Genomic DNA, 18,647 nt, shown 5'->3' on the forward strand with positions numbered 1-18,647 from the left:
TTTTCCAGCCAAATAATGCAGGAAAGGGAGAGCAGGTGAAGGCCAGAAAGAGCTACAGCTCCCTGGCAGTTTGGATTGAATTTGTGCAGGCAAAACCGCCCCCCTATCCCCCCCCAGCACAAGTCACTGTGCTGGTCAAATCCCTGCGTGGGAAAACGGCACCCTCGGTGCCCCCGTCCATCCTGCTCCGCTCCCCACRGGTCAGGGCGGCACTGACGCAGGCTCAAAACCTCGGGAAGAGCCGGGGCGCTCCGCGGGGCGCCAGCGGGCCGGGCACGAGCTGCGCCCCCAAGCACCCGGTCTGCGGCAGCAGTCGCTCCCGGCCCACTGCCGCGGYGGGACCCCGCTCGGCCGGGCCAGGCCGTAGCGTCTCCGGAAAGCTCCCTTCCTGCCCCGCTTCCTAACGAGCCACCTCGTTAGCGCCGCTTCCTCAGCGCAGCGGCCTGCACAGGGAGGAGAGGGAGGAAGATGAGGAGAGGGAGGAAGAGGAGGAGGAAAGGCGCTCACTCCACTTTTCTGAGCTTGCCGGGGGCTGGTGGATATGGCAAGTCTCCGCCACGGGGGTCTGCAAACCAGCCCGGTGGGCAGCCGGGTCCCTGGGCCGCCTCTCCCGCGCCGGCACTGCCTCGTGGACRTGACCAACAACCCGCCGCAGTCCCCGAGATGTGCCGGGGGCCAGGACCTGCTGCCGGGGGGCCCCGGGTTTTGCAGCGGGGCTCAGCTCGCCGGGACACTTGCCTCCCGCCRTCTGGGGGCGAGGAAAGCCGCTGAGCTTCAGTTTTGTGCTGAACCAAACAAACAAACAAAAAAAAGTCTTCAAGTCTTTCCATGCATTTTGCTTACCAGCTTAGACTCTAGGTTTGGCTGAAAATGGACCTACCAAAGTTCGACCTGCCTTGGTCCTGCCAAGGACCTAGCCTGCCCACAGCGCCTGCACCTCGGGGGCCGCTCGCAGCAACCCAGCGCGCAGGAGCCCTCGCTCCCGGCCAGGACACTGTGTCGTGCCACAGGAGCACTGGGGTCCAGCTTCGGGAGCTCTTGGTCCCTCCATCGTGCCCCGCTGCACCAACGTCCTTCTGGACTCCCAGGCATGGATTTATGGAGAGAGGGAAGGGAAGGACCAAGGGGCTTTATCTTCCCTGCCCAGAAGTGCTAGCACCTCCCACGTGTCTCAGCAGAAGACCCCRGCACCATTGGGGCATCCAGGACTTTGGATGCCGGAAAGAGGCTCCCCTTGGGGGAGGTGGGGACCAGGGTCAGCTGGTGACCGAGCTCACACGAGGTCTTCAGCCCAAACCAGAGGGCTGGGGGCAGGGGGAGCAAGGAGCTTAATGCGTTAAGGTGTTGGATGCACCCGAACGGCCCGGCTTGCTCCAGGCAGAGACTCGATCCCTCAGGTCTGCTGCATCGGCTCCCTGCCGGCAAAAGCTTCGGGCAGCTGGAAAGGACCAGGCTCGGGGGTGGGGGTGTTTGGGAAAGGCTTTCTGCCTGCTCRTTTTAAACTGCAGAATTACCTCTGTCCTCCTCGAATCCTAAACCGACAGGCTCCCCTGTGGCTTCTGGTCCACCCACGTTAGCAGCTGCTGCGCAAACTATTTCCACTCACCCACTAGCTGGTGCCTCCTCGCGCCAGGCATTTCCCCCAGCGCAGGCATCGGTCCGAGGGGACCRGGGCTGAGAGGCGCTGCTGGGAGCCCTGCACACCCCACGAGCGCCGAGCTGCTCGGCTTCCTCCCGACGCCCAGGGCTTGGCTTTCCCTCTTCTGGACGCGTCCAAGGAAGAGCAGGTTCAGCCGAGGGATGCGCTGCCTCCCCGCAGCAGACCTGCACGAGGCAGATATACCCAGGMAGGATTCCTCAGGCTCCTGTGAATAACGGGCACATCTGGAAGAAAYGGGATTTTTCTTGCAGCTCCAGCAGCTTCCTGCAGCTCAGGGCCGATCTGAAACTTTACGGTGGCTCCAAATGACAGGACAACACGTGGGAAAAAAAATAGCAGCCAGCTTGAGCAAAGTTTCCAAATAAAGACACTGCTGGATGTGCTACATCTRGGGCAGAGCGAGAGGTGCCAAGGCCCTCTCCTTGCAGCGGTTCCCAGTTGCAAAAATCTGTGTCAGCTGCATTGTGTCATCAATATAATTAGCTCTTTCTATTTTTTCCTGCTTGCAGATGGAGACACAGCCGGCTGGGGCCATGGGAAGCCAACTTGTGCTGGCTGCTTGGCTTTGAGAACTGAATTCCATAGGCGTTAAAGCATCCAAAAATGCCCTATGGATTCAGTTCTGCAGCTGGGCAGCAAATAAGCTTCAAGACGAGCGAGCAGCTGTGAGCTCTTCCTGCGTGGAAAGCACAACTCTTTGCTCCCGCGCAGGGAAAAGATGGTGGGGATGGAGGTGAGTTATGGCCACCACAGCAAACCTTGTGTTCAAAGGGTGTTTTTAACAGGCTTTCTCTCAAGCACCCATGGCTGGAGAAAGCGGTGGGGGGGAAAGCCCAGTTATAAAGGTTTCTTCTTTCTGGAAGCGGAGTGGCACTTCGGAAAATAAATAAATATCTTGCTGTCCGCTGATTTATTGCATGTGATTGTAAACCCGCGCTAAAAATACGTCCTCAGAACAACAGCCTGGGTGTGCCCAGCAATCTCCCGTACAGAGTCCGGGCAGCAAAACCAAACAAAACTTCGGAGAAGATAAACAGACCAGGCCCAGTAAAGTTAAGGGTTGTGTCCACTGCCTCCCCTCCGTCCCTGGAGATGTCCCCAGCGGGAAGGCTGTGGGCACAGAAAGCCAGGAAGAGCCCCTGGCAGGTATTTGGGCAGCTCAGCAGCATTCCTGCATGGAAAGCTTTAGTAGAGGCAACTGGCTCTTTTTCCACCTCTTACACCTCTGCGATACTTTGGCCAGCTGCCTCGAGTTTCAGTATTTTCCATTGCAATGCAGTGCAAAGCCATCACCTGGCATTTACTGGCCGGAAGGGTGACATTCAGGATAAAGTATCSTGCAGGTCTGGGTAATGCATGTAGCATCTGATCAGCAGCAGCAGACTAACCCCGTGCTCCTTCTCTCCTTTCCTAGCTGGTCTCATGTGAACCAGCCTCTTCTTAGCACCCCTTCCTCGCCCCCCTGGGTCTCCACCACACTTAACCCATAGCCATGCAGCCCTCCCAGGGCTGTTTCCAGCTCCGACAGCCCGGTCGCATCTATAAAGGTTGTGGGATACCCAGCCACAGGTCTCCTACTRGCACAGGATGCTCCACTTAGCCAGGGAAGAGTGAGAAATTATGACAGGAATTGCTGCTTTTTTTTTCCTGTACTGGCAACTGAGGGCAGAACTGATTAGCTGCCAGCCGTTAGCGGCTGGACTCCCAGGCAGGGAGGTCTATTCAGGCCCGTTCAGTAAATGCCTTTGCTGCTGTTTGTAACGCAGCCAAGAAACATCAACTCAGCTTCAGGTTTCTGCAGCASTTTGTCTGCTTCAGGCCTGTCACCACTTTATCTGGGCGCAACATTTAGCCATTTCCAAGAAGCCGTTTGGGGAACGGGAAATCCAGATCATTGCTGAGGCATTCTGGCAGTTGCTTAAATGAAGAAACGCGAAAGAATTGCTGCATAAATTTAGAAAAAAAAAGCCACTTACTTGCCCTTCATAGAAATTCAGAGTCCCTAGGGCCCCCAAGTCCATCCTCACAGACTCTCTTCATTGCCATACAGACCAGGAGTCCAGTTTCCTTCTGTACTAAAAAGCTTTTCTCCCCCACTGCCAGTCTGGGGAAAGCTATAGGGGGACAGAAGAGGCCTTCTATTCCCCCTGTATATTCAGAAAGTCTTTGCTATCCCATAGATAGAAAGCTGCCAGGCAACAGCCAAACTGAGGCAAGCCAACGTGATGCAGAAGAGCCCATCAAGGCTGTGCAAGAGGAGCAACTCAAAAGTTATGCCTGAAGTGGCAAGCAGGACTTGCTGGGGAAACTACTCGCAGTGCAAGTAGGGTCCAAACATCTCAGAGGAGACTGAACTTGCACAGAGACTGTGACAGAGACTGTTTTAGCATCCTACCCTTGTCCAGAAACGCCAGAGGACTCACAGTCATGCCTTGCAACCAAATCCCCTGCCTGAGCTAGCGTCCCACCAGGAAAAAGGGCTYACAGCTCTGTTAGCCAGGGCACGTTAGTCAGCTTCAGAGGTCCCAATTACRCTGGAAATCACAGCACCAAAAGAAACTTAAAGCTCAAGAGCAACCTAAAAAACTCTGGAGCAAATAAAATGCCAGGTTAAAAACTGCAATAGAGCAGGAAAGGCAACAGAGTGAAGTGGGGTAGGCCATGTTGCCRCTTATCTTCATCTGGCCACCAGCAAGTTTGTGTGCTGCTGATATCCTCCTTACCAGCCCTGCTTCCTCCTTCACAGAGCCTCTGCCTCTCCCAGAGCACATGCCAGACCCTTCTGGGGAGTCCACGGGCCTGTGCGATGCAAGACAGCTGTGAGACCTCTGCTCCATCTAGCCTCAGACATCAGGAGGGGGAAGAGGCAAAGGAAAAAAAAAAAAGAGAAAAAAAAAACTGACAGCCCAATAGGGTTTGCTAAGGGCACCTCTGGGGTGCTCTGGGGTGAATCCTTACTGCAGTACCTTTTCCACACAAGTTGTTTTTAATAAGTTAAAAACTTCCTCCTCTCCTGAAGACCAAAAAAAAAGCAGCCATAGTCTTTGCATAGAATGGATGAGGTTGGAAGGGGCCTTCAGAGATCATCTAGTCCACCCCCCCACCCCATCCCCCGCTCAAGCAGGGTCACCTAGATCACATTAGACAGGATTGCACCTAGGTAGGCTTTGAATATCTCCAGAGAAGGAGACTCCACAACCTCTCGGGGCAACCTGGTCCAGTGCTCTGTCACCCTCACAACAGAGAAGTTCTTCCTCATATTCAGAGGGAACATCCTGTGTTTCTGTTTGTGCCTATTGCYTTGTGTCCTGCTGCTTGGTACCACTGGAAGAGTTCAACCCCGTCCCCTTGACACTCTCCCTYCAGGTACTTGTACACATTGATCAGATCCCCCCTCAGGCTTCTCTTCCCCAGGCTGAAGAGGCCCAGCTCTCGCAGCCGTTCCTCCTAGGGCAGATGCTCCAGCCCTCGGATCATCTTCGTAGCCCTACGGTGGACTCTCCCCAGTAGCTCCATGTCTCTCCTGTACTGGGGAGCCCAGAACTAGATGCAGTATTCCAGCTGTGGCCTCACAAGGGCTGAGYAGAAGGGCACAAAGTTGCTCTATTCTCTTGGCTGCTCTCAGGGACCACGTACGGGCTTTGACACCTGTAACGCGTTCCCCCTCACCCTCCAAACACACCCAGTGCTCCGACAGAACAGTTATCTAAGGGCCCAGAGCGTTTAAACTGCGCAAAGTTAGCAGACTCCAAGYGGCAGGTGCCATGGTCAGAGGCTCACTCCAAATCAGCCTGCACCACTTGAAGCCCTTTCCTGCCATTTATGATAACCAAGGCCTTCTGCTCATGCCCACTTCAGAACAGATGGCAAGCACAAGACACTGAATTCCTGCAACTCAAGAGCTAAAATTTAAGCTGCACATTGAATAAAGCAAGTACCTYAAGGGACACGTGAGTCAGGGATGAAGTTTCTACAGCATCCCACCATTAGGGACAGCRCTCAGTTACAAACCACAGCAGCAAAGGAGACACTTAACTAGAGGAAGGGAGCAAGCCACAACTTGCAAAGAAACAGCTTTGCAACATGTATTAGCAACTTTGTGTTGTGCACAGAAGAGACTGTCTGGTAGCTAAAAAACAACAAGGATGGCTATTTGCACTTGGGTTTTTTATTGTTTATTAATAACAATTTAAAAGGTATAGAAGTCTGTAAGCTAGTGCCTCACACCCCTCCAGGTTTCCACAGCTTTCTGAAGTTCACCCTTCCAAGAGACCAACCTGTTGAAGCACTGTGCTTCACACAGCTCCAGTAACTTGACTGCAGAATCAGCACCTCCAGTAAGAGCCAAATCAAACCCAAAGTAGGGCCCTGAACAGTGATTTGAACAAGGACACATTGCCAGAAGAACTAAGCACCAGATTACCAAACATAAACGGACAGGAATACCAAGATCTTCTGCCAGCGTGTAGGGAAGTGTTGTGTACAAGCATCACATAGTGATTAAGCACAACAGTATGGTCATAAAACAGCTGTGACAAGGTATGCAGGCAATCACCCTCTTTACAGTGTTTAAGAGCTTTCCCCTCTGGGACCTACACTGCTTCCAACTTGGAGGAAATTCAGTTTTGGTCTCCTTATGGGACTGCCAGGAAGGGAGCCATCTTCCAGGAACTTCCCTTGCGCAAGGAAGGAMGGACGGACTGCTGTTTGGAAACACCCCCTCTCCCCACCACCACCACAACCAGGCTGATCACTCAGAGCAGTGGAAAACAAACATTCATTTCAAAGCCAGGACCAAAGGGCTGATCCCAGAGTCAGTCAAGTGTCATGCAGTTTCTTCACAGGACGGGCATCGTGCACCACACATTACACCAGGTAAAGCTGCCATAAGCTTGTGGAGGATGGGGAGCAGTTAAAAGCCAACAGGAGTGGTGTCATCCATTGCTTGTACTACTTCCCAGCTGCACCAAGAACAGCTGCCAACTGGCTCCCATGAGGGTTCTGGAGCATCTGCCCAGGAAGTGACTGACTACATCAACGTCTTAATTTCTTTTTCTTCTTCCGGTTCCGGTCTTCACTGCTGTCATCTGCCTCGCTGGCACTGGGGGTCAGAGCCCGCTGGATGACTTTTTTTTCCACTGTGTATTCCTGCTCTCCTACCTTGGGGTCTCCTTTGACCAAGAACTCCCCATTCCTGTAAGTTATGGAGACACTGGTCCGTGGGTAGGTGCCATAAACCCTCCGGAGATCATCCTTCACAAATTCTGGGAGTTCTTTCCTTGGTCCAAACACCTTTCCAAGCTTCCCCCATTGAAGCTCCCCCCTCATTGTGAAGCCTTCCGGCCAAGTGTCTCGATACTGATCTGGCCTCTGATAGGTGGTGTAAGGATTATAGTTTGCATAGGGATTGTACAGAGGGATGGGGACCACAGGGGGAAAGTGCCAGGTGTAGTATGGATGGAAGTAGGGATTGGAGGCACTGTAGAGATGATGATATTCTACCTGATTTCCTGCATAGTCAGGATAGCTGTTCCTGTCTACCACAAATGTGATGGGACGGCTGTAGAGGTTGTGCATGTGGATGGGAGGGAACATCACAGAGCTGTTTGTGTCATCCACTCTCCCAGTTCGCAGTGGTAGGTAGGCACAGGCAGAAGGTGGAACCACAGTCGGGTAATACTCCCGTGGCACAAACCCAGACTGGTACATGGTATAGGAGCTGGAGTTACACAGAGGACATTTCTCCAGAGCAGCTGCAGAGTCTCACAAGCTGTGAAAACAAGACAACAAAGAGCAGAAACAATTTATATTGGTTTCTATGTGTTCCAGAACCAGACTGGATTTGAAAATCATCCCTAGCACTGTAAACATACCAGCTAATTAACCAAAGGAGCCCCCCACATTTGCTGCTTGCAGGGGCTGTAACATGGAAAGAAGAGACCCACATTGGCAGAAATTGCCTGTTAGCTGCTCAGCAAGGCTCATTATTTAACCCATCCAKCTCTCTGGGACTTACAAGAATGGGAATAAACTGCCATAAACCACTGAGGGCAGAAGACAGCCTCATTTTCAAGACATGTCTTTGCACAGTCGAAAGGTAGACAGACAGACTGCAAGAATCTAAGGCATCCTTGATCAGGCATACAAATGGGGAAAGTGAGCACAAAAGGAAGAGCCTTGAAAATAAAGCAAGCAAAGAGAAGGAAGAGGGGACCCAGCCTGGCCCTGCAGCTGCACCATGCACTCATTCCAGTCACCACTCTGCCTGGACAAGCAGTTCTGTTAACCTTTTTAAGCTATCCTCCGGCCCCTCTCTTCCTCCAGCCATATMCAACTTGGAGTCGGTAGAGAAAGTCACATTATCAAAATCCTGCTTTCTGTTCCAATTGGGAAACAAGCAATAAAGGCATTCAACATCTCTGCCTCAAGAGAGGGAAGTCAGAAAGATCTCCAAGGAGCACCAGCACTTCCTCAGCAAGCTTTCACATAAAGGCATCCTATTTTGGTCTCACCAGTTAGCCTTCACATTTAAGGGTGCAATTATTCCGGGGAACTCTGACCCAGAGCTGAACCCGGTTCCTAGCCTGTCACTGCTGGACAGTCCAAGCACCCTTCAGAGTATTAAGCAATGTCCTCTTATGACTCATTAAGATCTCCAGGGACAGGAAGGGAAGCTGTACAGTGTGAGCTATTTTMTTTTTTCCTATTAAAAAGCTTCTTACGAGAGGCAGGAAAAGGCCATGCACAGAGCATGAGGTTTTTCCCACAGTGCACAGATCCTGCACACACTCTTTTTAATATCACCTACGAGTTGCCTGTCACAAGGGTGTTGACCAAAAAGGAAAGATGAGACTCATTCCTGAGTTCAGTGCTTTCCTCCAGTCTAACAGGAAATTTGGCAGTCCCCTAAGAAGCTGAGAAACAGCCTGCCACCAGCAGTGTGGGTACTACACAATGTTTTAAGAAAAGCACAAGTTGTTCTTGTCACTTGAAGTTAGTAAACAGCCCCAGCTCAAGCCAGACTGTCACAGGTGCAGAGCTCCCCTGCACAGGGAACAGTACTAGATTATTAATTTAGACAAGACCAGGCTGTACCTTTGAACAACAGAGGTGCAGCACAGCACTTGCAGCATGCTTTAGCTTCTGTCCCCAGATAGGAGGTAAGAATTAAGAGGTTTGAACTGTTCTGTTAAAGCCTTTTACAAAGAAAGAGCTTGCTTGCTTTGAAGCTGTTTAATTCTAACTGCTTTGACTGAAGTCCACCCAGCTCTGTAGCAGGATATTTCCTGCATTTAGCTCAGCTCAAAAGCTACAGATGGCCTACATACTGTCCACTGGGGCATCCTGCATTTTGACTGACAGCATCAATGCTCCAGGGCCTTCTCTGCAGCCAGGAGAGAGGAAAGAGTCTGTACGCCAACTGTTTAGATGCAAAGAGCACACCTACCTCCCTCAACAGCTGGCAGGAGCCAGACCTGCGTAACGGGCCATCTAAATGCTCAGATTTGAGTGCCCTGAGCACCTTTGTTAGTTGCTTTGATTTCTCACTAAAAGACAATTGTGTTATGCTGGTGGCTCAGCCAGGGTGACTGGCAAGAAGCAACAAACTGAGCAGATAATGAGGAGAATCACTTGAGGAGTGAGCACAGTACAGGRAGCTCCAGAGCAGTACTGCCACATTCCCAACCACAGAAGCAAAGACACTTCCCTGGAAGCAGATCACCCTGTAGGAGGGTGCTGACAGTTGACACAATGTAGACCACACTTCACAGCCCCAGACAACACTTCACAGCCGAGACAACATTTGCACACCCATCAGGGCAAGCCTGTTCACCGGCCAAGGCTCTTGCTAACTTTGCTTTTACAGGCTCTACTCCACAGTTGCCTGGGGCTGCCCTGTTCCTGTTTACTTCCCAATGCAGAGCTCCTCCCCTCCTCCTGAATACCAGAGCTCTCCAGATTGCCCTAACAGAGACTTATCTTCACAAGCATCAGGAACCAAGCCCCAAGTCCTGACTTGCAGAGAACAGGCCCTGGTCCTAACTGTTAGTTTTGTTGCAGCAGGGTTTTGGTGCACAGAAGGCACAAGGCTCCTGCCCTGCCCCTCCAGAGCCGGAGTCATTTGCTCCAAAGGGCTGCCAATTGCAAGCTGCCAGCATGATTTACCCCATCACTACATCAGTAGCTATCATTCGTGTTGACTCTCAGGCTGCTTCAACTTCCAGAAGCTGTCTTTGGGAGACCATGGTTGGAGGAAAGCCCTGCTAGACTTCACAGCTAACCTAGGGTGCAACAAATTGAGCATGCAGATAGGCTCGAAGAGGGCTAGTACCAACTTGCCTGACCCACCCCATGCTCACTGCAAAAGGAGAGCAAGTAGTACTTCAGGGAAACTGGGTTTGTCAGGAGGGCAATCTTTTGCTAGACCATCAGATGGCTAGAAGTCAAAGTCAACTCCCTTCTCTTCCCTCCCCCCCCAAAACACATTACTAGTAGTACCCTTTGAAGAAAGGGCCCATCCCCTCTCTCTCCTTCTTCACCCACTTCCATCTCTCTAGTGCCAGCAGCCAGAGGCTGCCCTAGCTTTGCAAGCCATGCCTGCAGCTGGGATCAGCCAGCAAACTACTCCTGGCACCAGCAAGTCATTCCTTCAGCTTCTTCCCACCCTGAGTTGCTCCCTGCTTGGAAAGCAGTTCTCTGCTTCCACCATCTGGTCCAAGCTGGGCACTCACCAGCCAAGAAGAAAGCCTGGGTCACCAACACCACTGCAAAGYGGTGGTAGCAGGCAGGCAAGGCAGTGATGCATTAGGAATAGACAGGCCACATAAGGGGCTCTAGGGCAACCATGGGCTCTTCACTGAATAAATTGGTCAGTGGCAGAACAGCACTAACTTTTTAGCACTTCCAGCCACAGTGCCCCAAGGGTGGTTATGAAAGTATTACAAGTGAGAAATAATTTTCCCACAAATAAAAGTGGGAGGCTGTTGAAAAGTTGGGATAAGTAATTTATGCTCTACTTTACTTCACTTTCAAGAGCAGAAGAGAAACTACAGAAATCTTTAGTGGGAGGGGCATTTCAGATAGGCACACCACCTTCAGGAACAACAGTATGAKCAAAGGATGGAGGGGAACCTGGCAGACCTGTCTTTTCAAGCTACYGCCCTATCCCTCCCTTTGCTAGTTTCAAGCTCTGCTGTGCCTTGGGGAAGAGAAGGGAGAAGTCACCAGATCCATTGCCTAGCACCTGGATGTCCTCAGCTGGAAAGGGCAAAAGAGTCCTTAAAGCTCAAGATGTGCTCTGCTCAGTGCCTCCTTGCTGCTGAGAGCCAGTGATAGTTGTCAGTATTCACCAGCTCCTTGGTGGCACAGACCACGGACAGGGAGGCCCTGCTGCGCCTGGTAGAAGAGCCTCCCCCCAGCCTGGGGGCACAGTAGCTACAGTTGCCAGGCAGAGAGCAACAAGAAACCAACCAGAGAGGAAGGCCACAGTGACAAAGCAGCTTCTCCCTTCAAGCCTTTCCAGCAATTTTGGTCATGCTGGAAAAGCCCCACATCTCTGGTGCCAAAGGAGAAGCCAGGCACAGAAGTGGAAAGGGAAAACTCGACAAGGTCAGAGCCAGCTGAAATGCAAGAGTCATCTTCACTAAGAGAGAATATACTTCAAACTCTTCCTGGACTTGCCACAGCCAACTCCAGAAATTCCTTCAGCCACCCCTCAGCCATYTGGCAGAGCTTTTCCCACCTCACACTTTTTGAAAGCTGTGCTGTCAGTCTCCCTGAACTGCACCAAAACACCTGATCTGCAGACCAAGCCATGCATCAGCTGAGGTGCTATGGAGCAGTCAAGTACTCTTTGGCTTTGTATGCCAAACATTGCACTTGATAGTTCAGCTATACAGAAGCTTAACCACAGAACAGTGGTGGATTCACCTGTAGTAAATATTTCACCACTGTTCTGTAGTTATTTACTACAGGTGAATCCACCACTAATTAGTATTTAATCAGTCATACTAGCCTTGGGCACTTCTATATCTACAGAATAATCTACCTCCTAGTGTTATAGGAGTGTGGTTTTGCTAGACATCTCTCAAGGCAAAGAGTTTCCACTGTCAGCTAAAGCAAGCTTTAGATTTGGGAAAGTTTTCTGGCAGTTGTGAAACAGGAAGACCAGTTTGAGCTGAACACCTAGGATCACAGGTAGTATTGACASCCATGTCAGACTGCCCAGTCCCTAAGAGAAATTAAAACAAGTCTGACTGTAGCATAGACACAGATCAATATAGAAGGTGTGGAGCTTTATAAGAAAARTCTGTAATATCTTGAGATTAGTTCCACACTGACTGTCCAGATATCCACATCTTTCCTTTCCAGGTCTGACAGCCCAGTGAGTGCTACCAAGGTGTTTGCAGCAGCMGCCAAACTGTGGTAGGTTCCATGTCCTCAGGTCACACCTGCAATCTGAGCAGGCCATTTAGATCTCAGCAACTTCCTCAGAGAGCATACTGTAAACCAATACAACTGCCAACATATTCGGTCCACAGGAAGTGACACAATTACCTATTTTATTCCAAGGATTGACCAAGACTATTCTCTGCTCATGCCATTGCCCTGTGATCAGCTCCCAGAAGGACAGAATAAGCAGTTTCTACTTAGATAGGTTTTCCTCTCCACTGTTCCATCACCCAAACTTTTAGACTGTTTCTGGCTTTCTTCCTTTCCTGTTCTTTCCCCCGCCCCACAAAAACCACAGGCCAATTGCCATTGCTCTGTAGCAACTCCCAAGGGTACAGGGATAGTTGAACACTAAGATCAACATTTTCCCTGACCAAGATGATGAAAAAGTCATGAGCTATTTCCAGTTAATCTCCCTTTTTGAGTGGGCTCTRCAGAATGGTTGCCATCTGGCAAAGCCTTTGTCATGGCCTCACTTGGAGGAAGGAATTAGAAAGCTACACACACAACTTCAAAGACTGGAAGCAAGAGGTTAAAAGATATATATTCATTCATTTCAGTTAGACAAGCAAGGTCTGCCTACAAATTCCTATGCACTCCCAGCCAGCAAAGCCATGTTATTGCACATTAAGGCCTGTTGAGAGCCTGAATCATATCCATTCATTCACTTAAAGCAGCCACTTTGCCTTTGGCCTGAAACGGCTCCCAGGCAGCTGAGACTCTGCAGTTGACAGAACAAGTCTGTATCTCCCTTGCACACCCCAAGAGGCAGRTCTGCCCTGCACCTGCTGAGGAGCAAGACTTCCTAAAGCATGTTTACCTCAGCCTTCAGACACTCACAGGCACACTGGGCATTTTCCACTCCAGAGTAGTCACGACTTCTGTTCCTCTCTGGAGGCTCTCCCTTACAGTGTGCTAGTCTAGCTAGGAGTAGCACAGGCTAGTAGTAGGAAAAAGGCCTAACAAAAAACCCAACACACCCACACATGTGCACCTTGCATGCACTCCAGACCTCACATGCAGCAGAACACTATAGCTTTGCTCTTCCACCACCAGTACTGATTTATAGGACAGAAGCATTTGCCTGCCTTCCTAAAGGAGATGCTCTTGCTCAGCCTCAGAGGCCTGGCAGCAACATAGAAATGCAAATACAATGCAACAGCTTGTTACAGAGCAGATAAAAGTTAAGGCCTGAAAGCACCCAGCTTACTTAGCATTGCTGGTGTGGGCATCTGCTCACTTGAGCCATGGAAGCACTTCCCAGTTTTGTCTCCTTTTCCCAGGAGGAAAAAACAGCACCACAGGATTTTACCATACTATTCAAGTCAAAAGTAAATTTGCACTATCCCAGCAAAGGGGACAAGGAGCAGTAAATACTTCCACAGCAGGGTTATTACATCATGCCTAATACAACAAGGTGCCACAGAGAAGCAACTGATTAACAGAAGCACAAATTATGACTCCCATTTGCTAAGCAAAGTCCTGCACAATCTGAGGGGAGGATCAACTTCTTGGAAGAGATGAGTTCTTGTAGTCTCTAGAAAAAGCAAAATGCTACATGGTGGAGAGAGCTGAAGGCCATCATGGCCCCTGCCTCAGTCCTGCTCTCTGTACCTGTGTGGCACCCCTGTACTTCACTAAAAGTGCAGGYCACAGCTTGAATTAATGCAGCAGCATAGTACCTCAGTCACTTCTTTGGCATAGCAGGACTGGAACCAAGCAGGCCAGCTCAAGAGAACCTCTTTGCTTGAGATTTGTACCCTGAAAATTGCAATAGTCAGATTTCTGCTTGTAATTCATTTTCTATAAAGCCACTGCACTGCAGTGATTAGCTTACTTCAGGCAGAGCTGGCACTGAACACTGGGAGCAGGGCAGCCATTACCAATATCTCCTTGCACTGATAGCCCATTAGATATTTTTAGATGGAAATTTTGGTTAAGCAGGAGAACACAGCTTTTAATTCTTGGAAGAGTGAGGATATTTGATCTATTCCTTTGTAGTGCCTGTTGATACTGAAAGCAGCCTGAAAACAGCCTACAAGAAAGAAGGCTCTGCATACAAGTACAGGTACTCTGAATGCAAGCTTAGCAATTCCCTGAGGAGTGCTGGCGAAGCTAAAAGGAGGAAAGGATTTGAAAGAGATTAGAAGTTATTATTATAAGAAACAGGAGAGATGCAGTCCAGAATCAGTTTGATAGATTTATGCTAAAAGGAACTATTAACACTTCAAGACCAAAGAAGGCAGCAGCACAGCAGACAGAGGGAGACAGCAAGGTGGCCTCCAGCCTACCCTAGGGCCCAGAGCCAGGCCACAGCAGCAGCTGAGGGGTAGCACCTTCACCTCATCAGCAGGAAGCTCTCCCAGAAGTGCCCACATTTCAACTCTGCCTCCCACTACTTCCACACTCTCTCCACAACCCACAGGAGGGACCTTTCCAGCAGTTTCACATTGTCCAAATTATTACAGCTGCTGGAGCCAACCGAAAAAAAAAAATCAGCACAGCTGATAAAACCATTTTAGGATGACAGAGTAGAGGATCTCAGACACACCACGTCCCTCCACAGATGGGAGTGAACAGCCACGCTGCCCAGAAGACTCACACAAAACCTATTTTCAAGTAGCAGTGCTTCCCTTTAAGGTGCAAGCTAAAACCAGTCCCAGCTCTCCTCCAAGACCTTCTGCCATAAACATTCCCCCACGAAAAAAGGGAAGGGGACTTTGCTTCTGAAGTCAGACAATCCCAAACCTCACCCAGCTCCCTCTGAATTTTGGTGTTGCTAGTGATAGACCATCAAGAAGAGAGCTCCAACTGGCACATCGGTAGCCACAGAAATAGTGGTTAAGACATGTTAGTTACATGTCATACCAGCCCTTCAAAGAGGGTGGAGATTCAATCAGCTATTCAAAGCAGTGTTCCAGAAAGCATTGGGGAAAGCCTAGACTGAGTGAGGAAGCCAGGAAAAACCTTCATCGCCACAGAGGAAGTCTTTAGTTGTCTCTGAAAATGCCCCCCCCCTTGCACAGCTCCACTCAAATAGCAGTCAGCAGCAAGTTGCATTTTGACCAAGGGGGGTTTGGAGTTGCCACCACTCCCACAATAGGTGCTAGATAAGGCAGCAGGTCTAGAACAGCTGCACTACTGAGAATAAAACATAGGTGCTACCACAGGGTCCCCCCACGTCAGCAGGCAAGGCCCTGGTAACTGTCCCTGCCTGCTCCAAAGTCTAGATTTTGTCCACATATACAGGTCACCCCTTCCATTTCTTCCCAGATTTTTCTTGACATATCCTCCTGTGTTACTAAAGCTCTCCCCTCACTACCACAGCTGGTCATATCATCCTAGTAATGAACAGCCACCCTTTGCTTAAGGGCAGTCTTCTTCCCGCGAGGTCCAAGTATCTCTGCCCTAACAAGAGCTGCCACCTTTTCTGATCTAAACCCTTTCCCAGGAACACAGTACTTTTCTTTAATCAAGCATTACCTTTTTTCCTTGCCTGCACTCAGTTCTTCTTTCAACTCCCGTAATTACTCAGCCTGTTTATTTAGCAGACTTATGGCAGTACAGTATTAGAGTCTCATTATGGGATACTTGCAAGTTATTCCACAAGCTTTTCACGCATGTTCTTTATTTCATAAGCCTCTGACTAGAACAAAAAAAAAAAGCCCCTGCAGTGCTGAGCATCTCTTGCTCAGTCCCACAGATCCCCTAAATATTTCATTCAACATAGCCTGCACTAACAAACTCCTCTCCTCCTCACTTGAGTAATTRGATACTATTCTTCTTTATCTACACACTCCCTTCAGCCAAAACATCTTATTACCACTCAGCTCAAGCTTCCAGATCAGGAGAGCCTCTAAGAACCCCCAGTCACTGCTTCAGGACCCAGCTCTTCCCTCTCAGACTGCACCCTTAAGACATACTCGGTTCAAGGGACTAACTTTTATTGATTAACTGAACACACTACTAAAGAAACTAAGCCTATTAGTGATCAATAATCTAATTAACACTACTATTAATTTACAATTAATCATTTTGCATACAATTGTAAAACTAAATCTTACGAATCACACACTRCCACTATTAAATTACAGATACATCACCCTTCCGTCCCGCACCATTCAACAACAGRGTGCAAGTCCATCTCTCTTTGCTTTACCATCCCACCCTAAGTTCTGCAGATCTAGACCTGATGAGGAATCCAGGTTGTCCAGGGAGCATTGCTCTAGCACCTCAGTGGGTTTAGGTCCACAGGTCAGCTTCACTGCCATCCGTAGGCATCCACAATGCTACCACCAGCCAATTCTGCCCTCCTTTGTTCCTCACCTTATTCTCCATTTCCCAACCCGCTTTTTTTTTTTTTTTTTTTTTTTGGTTTTTCCAACAGTTACAAAAATGCCAGATTATTTTTCCACGGGCTTGTACCTCCCTTCCTCCATTCAGTCTCCTCCCAGATGAGCTGCCCATCCCTAATTATTTTCCCCCATTGGTCTCAGTTTTGCTACAACCATACTCAAGTTTCGTGTTTCTGATATCATTACCTAGGTAATCTTAGCCTTATATGGCATTACTGATAATGGTATGGGTGGCCTTGCAAGTTCCTGCCCAAAGAGGGGGGAGAGACGGGGAATCCTTCAAACTCCCTTATAGTTATCCAGTTCCTATTGGTTATATATTGTTTACTTTACACACACTAAGACAAATCATTCTACTTCAGCCTTGATTCTTCTGCCTAGTTCCAATTAACTGCAGGCACTTTCTTATCTTACATGCAGATAGCATCCAAAACATGCTGCTCCAGCACGCAGAATGTTTTTATACTTTCACAGCATCRTCCTCTCTCAGCTGCTTGATTACAAGTCTTTGCCCTTGAAGTGTGCAGGAAACTAGGAGATTGTCCCAAGCAAAGGCCTTAACTGGTTATGCATCCGGGTTCTCCAGAGGGATTTCACACTCACAATGGGTTTCCTCCAACTGTTGACACGCACTAGCATCAAATAGTAAAGCAAAGCTATTTGTATTTTAACTGCTTGTGTTTTGGATCCACTTGACAACCCATTGCTGTCTGTCCTGCCTTGAGGACACATTGTTTAGAAAAGAAAGTAGCTTGTTATACATTTGTACTAGATCCTCCCATGGGATCAACAAGGAAAGCATGGAACAGGACATGAAATAGGTTATCCAGAATTTGAGCTTGTATGACATAGTTCTCTTTAGCATATAAAGAACAGTTTATTACAATAACACATTTTTAAGCACACACTATGCTTTTATCTTAAATTCAAGCTTCTGAGCTTGAATTACAGCTCAGAATTGAATCCCCTCAAGTAAAGAGTTGYAGCTTCTGCTGATCTAGGACTCTGCAGTATCTTAAAGAAAAAGAAAAATAACGCTTTCTGTTATAGCCTTCAGAGAATACACAATATTATTTAAAAGTTACACCATTGATTTAAGTGATTTAGAATGCTGTATTGTGGTTTCAAGAACACAGCCATTCAGAGTAATTTTTATGTCGTATTTTCTAAACCAAATTACCTAAGGCCTATCATCATATAGTGATAGCACTGTACCTTGGCATCCTTCACAACCAGCAAATCCTGGGAAAACCACAGGCTAGACCACTAGCACTAACCAAGGAGTTATGTTACTACATGCTGACATTGATCTACTAGAGTAAGAGGAGGTATAAGGTGCAATAGGCTCTGCTTCCAGAGGGATTTAAGCATCCCTATTTTTAAGAAGTCATACTAAGTTTAGAGCATCCCAGCTGTACCCTACTACTGCAATAGCTTAAGCTAGCATTAGTATTATTTTACCATTGTGACTGGTAAAACATTGCAATGTGGACAAGTCTTTAAAGGACAAAAAGACAGAAGCAGACATTTGTTTGGCATGCAGGTACTCACTTTGGGAATTAAAACAGCCAAGGCAATGTCTTCACTTGGATCAGGGATGACTAGGATACACAATCCAGTCTTCAGAAGGCAGCTTGCTTTCTGCAGCTTCTTTTCACTGATGCACCTTAACACAGCACTAAGGGAAAAAAAAAGAAAAAGAAGAAAAAGAGAAGAACTAAGATACTGCATCACTYCTTACAAGAGCATTTCACTAGTAACCAGGGCTTCACAGCCCATCCAAACACACCCTGGTAACTAAGGAAAGCAGATCAGGAAGTTCATTCCTTGAGCAGTTGCATTACATATCCAGTGAACCTTAAACAGTCCTCATTGCCCATGGGCAAAACCACTAAGGTTATGCAAAATACACCTGCTTTAGCAAGAAGCCTTACCAAGGAATAGGATTCACACAGCAGAACTCAGGCACAGGGAGGGTACAGGGCGTGGGCAAGGGGGGCTGAAGCCAGCACAAACACACCARCCCCACAGCAGCAAAAACACTCACCAAAACTCCAGGGCCTGACCTAAAGCAGCGCCTGCTCCCACCCCCAGCTTCCCAGGCACCCTCAGCAGCAGGRCCCAGCCAGCACCCACCCTTGCTGCTCCCTCCGCGGGCTGCCGTGGAAATACCCCCGCCG

The 18,647-nt window shown here is 48.9% G+C and overlaps 1 protein-coding gene and 1 long non-coding RNA gene across 2 annotated transcripts in view; both read right to left on the minus strand.

Moving 5' to 3' along the window:
- Positions 1-1,955, minus strand: part of LOC146601323 (uncharacterized) — a 2,871-nt gene extending 916 nt beyond the window's left edge. The window contains exon 1 of the long non-coding RNA XR_014896180.1: positions 1,607-1,955. This is a non-coding gene — a long non-coding RNA (uncharacterized LOC146601323). The remainder of the gene's footprint in view (positions 1-1,606) is intronic.
- Positions 1,956-6,495: 4,540 nt separating this feature from the next.
- Positions 6,496-18,073, minus strand: CUNH10orf95 (chromosome unknown C10orf95 homolog). The gene is made up of 2 exons (XM_085307425.1): positions 18,019-18,073; positions 6,496-7,430 (listed from the first exon to the last, which is right to left on the minus strand). The coding sequence occupies exon 2, from the start codon at positions 7,367-7,369 to the stop codon at positions 6,695-6,697; it is 675 nt and encodes a 224-aa protein (XP_085163551.1). The 5' UTR covers positions 7,370-7,430; positions 18,019-18,073; the 3' UTR covers positions 6,496-6,694.
- Between the last annotated feature and the right edge of the window lie 574 nt (positions 18,074-18,647).

The sequence above is a fragment of the Rhea americana genome, unplaced genomic scaffold (genome assembly GCF_003343005.1).
Source record: "Rhea americana isolate MKP2758 unplaced genomic scaffold, rheAme1 scaffold_104, whole genome shotgun sequence".
Classification (NCBI taxonomy): domain Eukaryota; kingdom Metazoa; phylum Chordata; class Aves; order Rheiformes; family Rheidae; genus Rhea; species Rhea americana.

Bases quoted from the DNA above. Each gene is read 5' to 3' on its own strand.
- CUNH10orf95 (XM_085307425.1), bottom strand. From the start codon at position 7,369: ATGTACCAGTCTGGGTTTGTGCCACGGGAGTATTACCCGACTGTGGTT.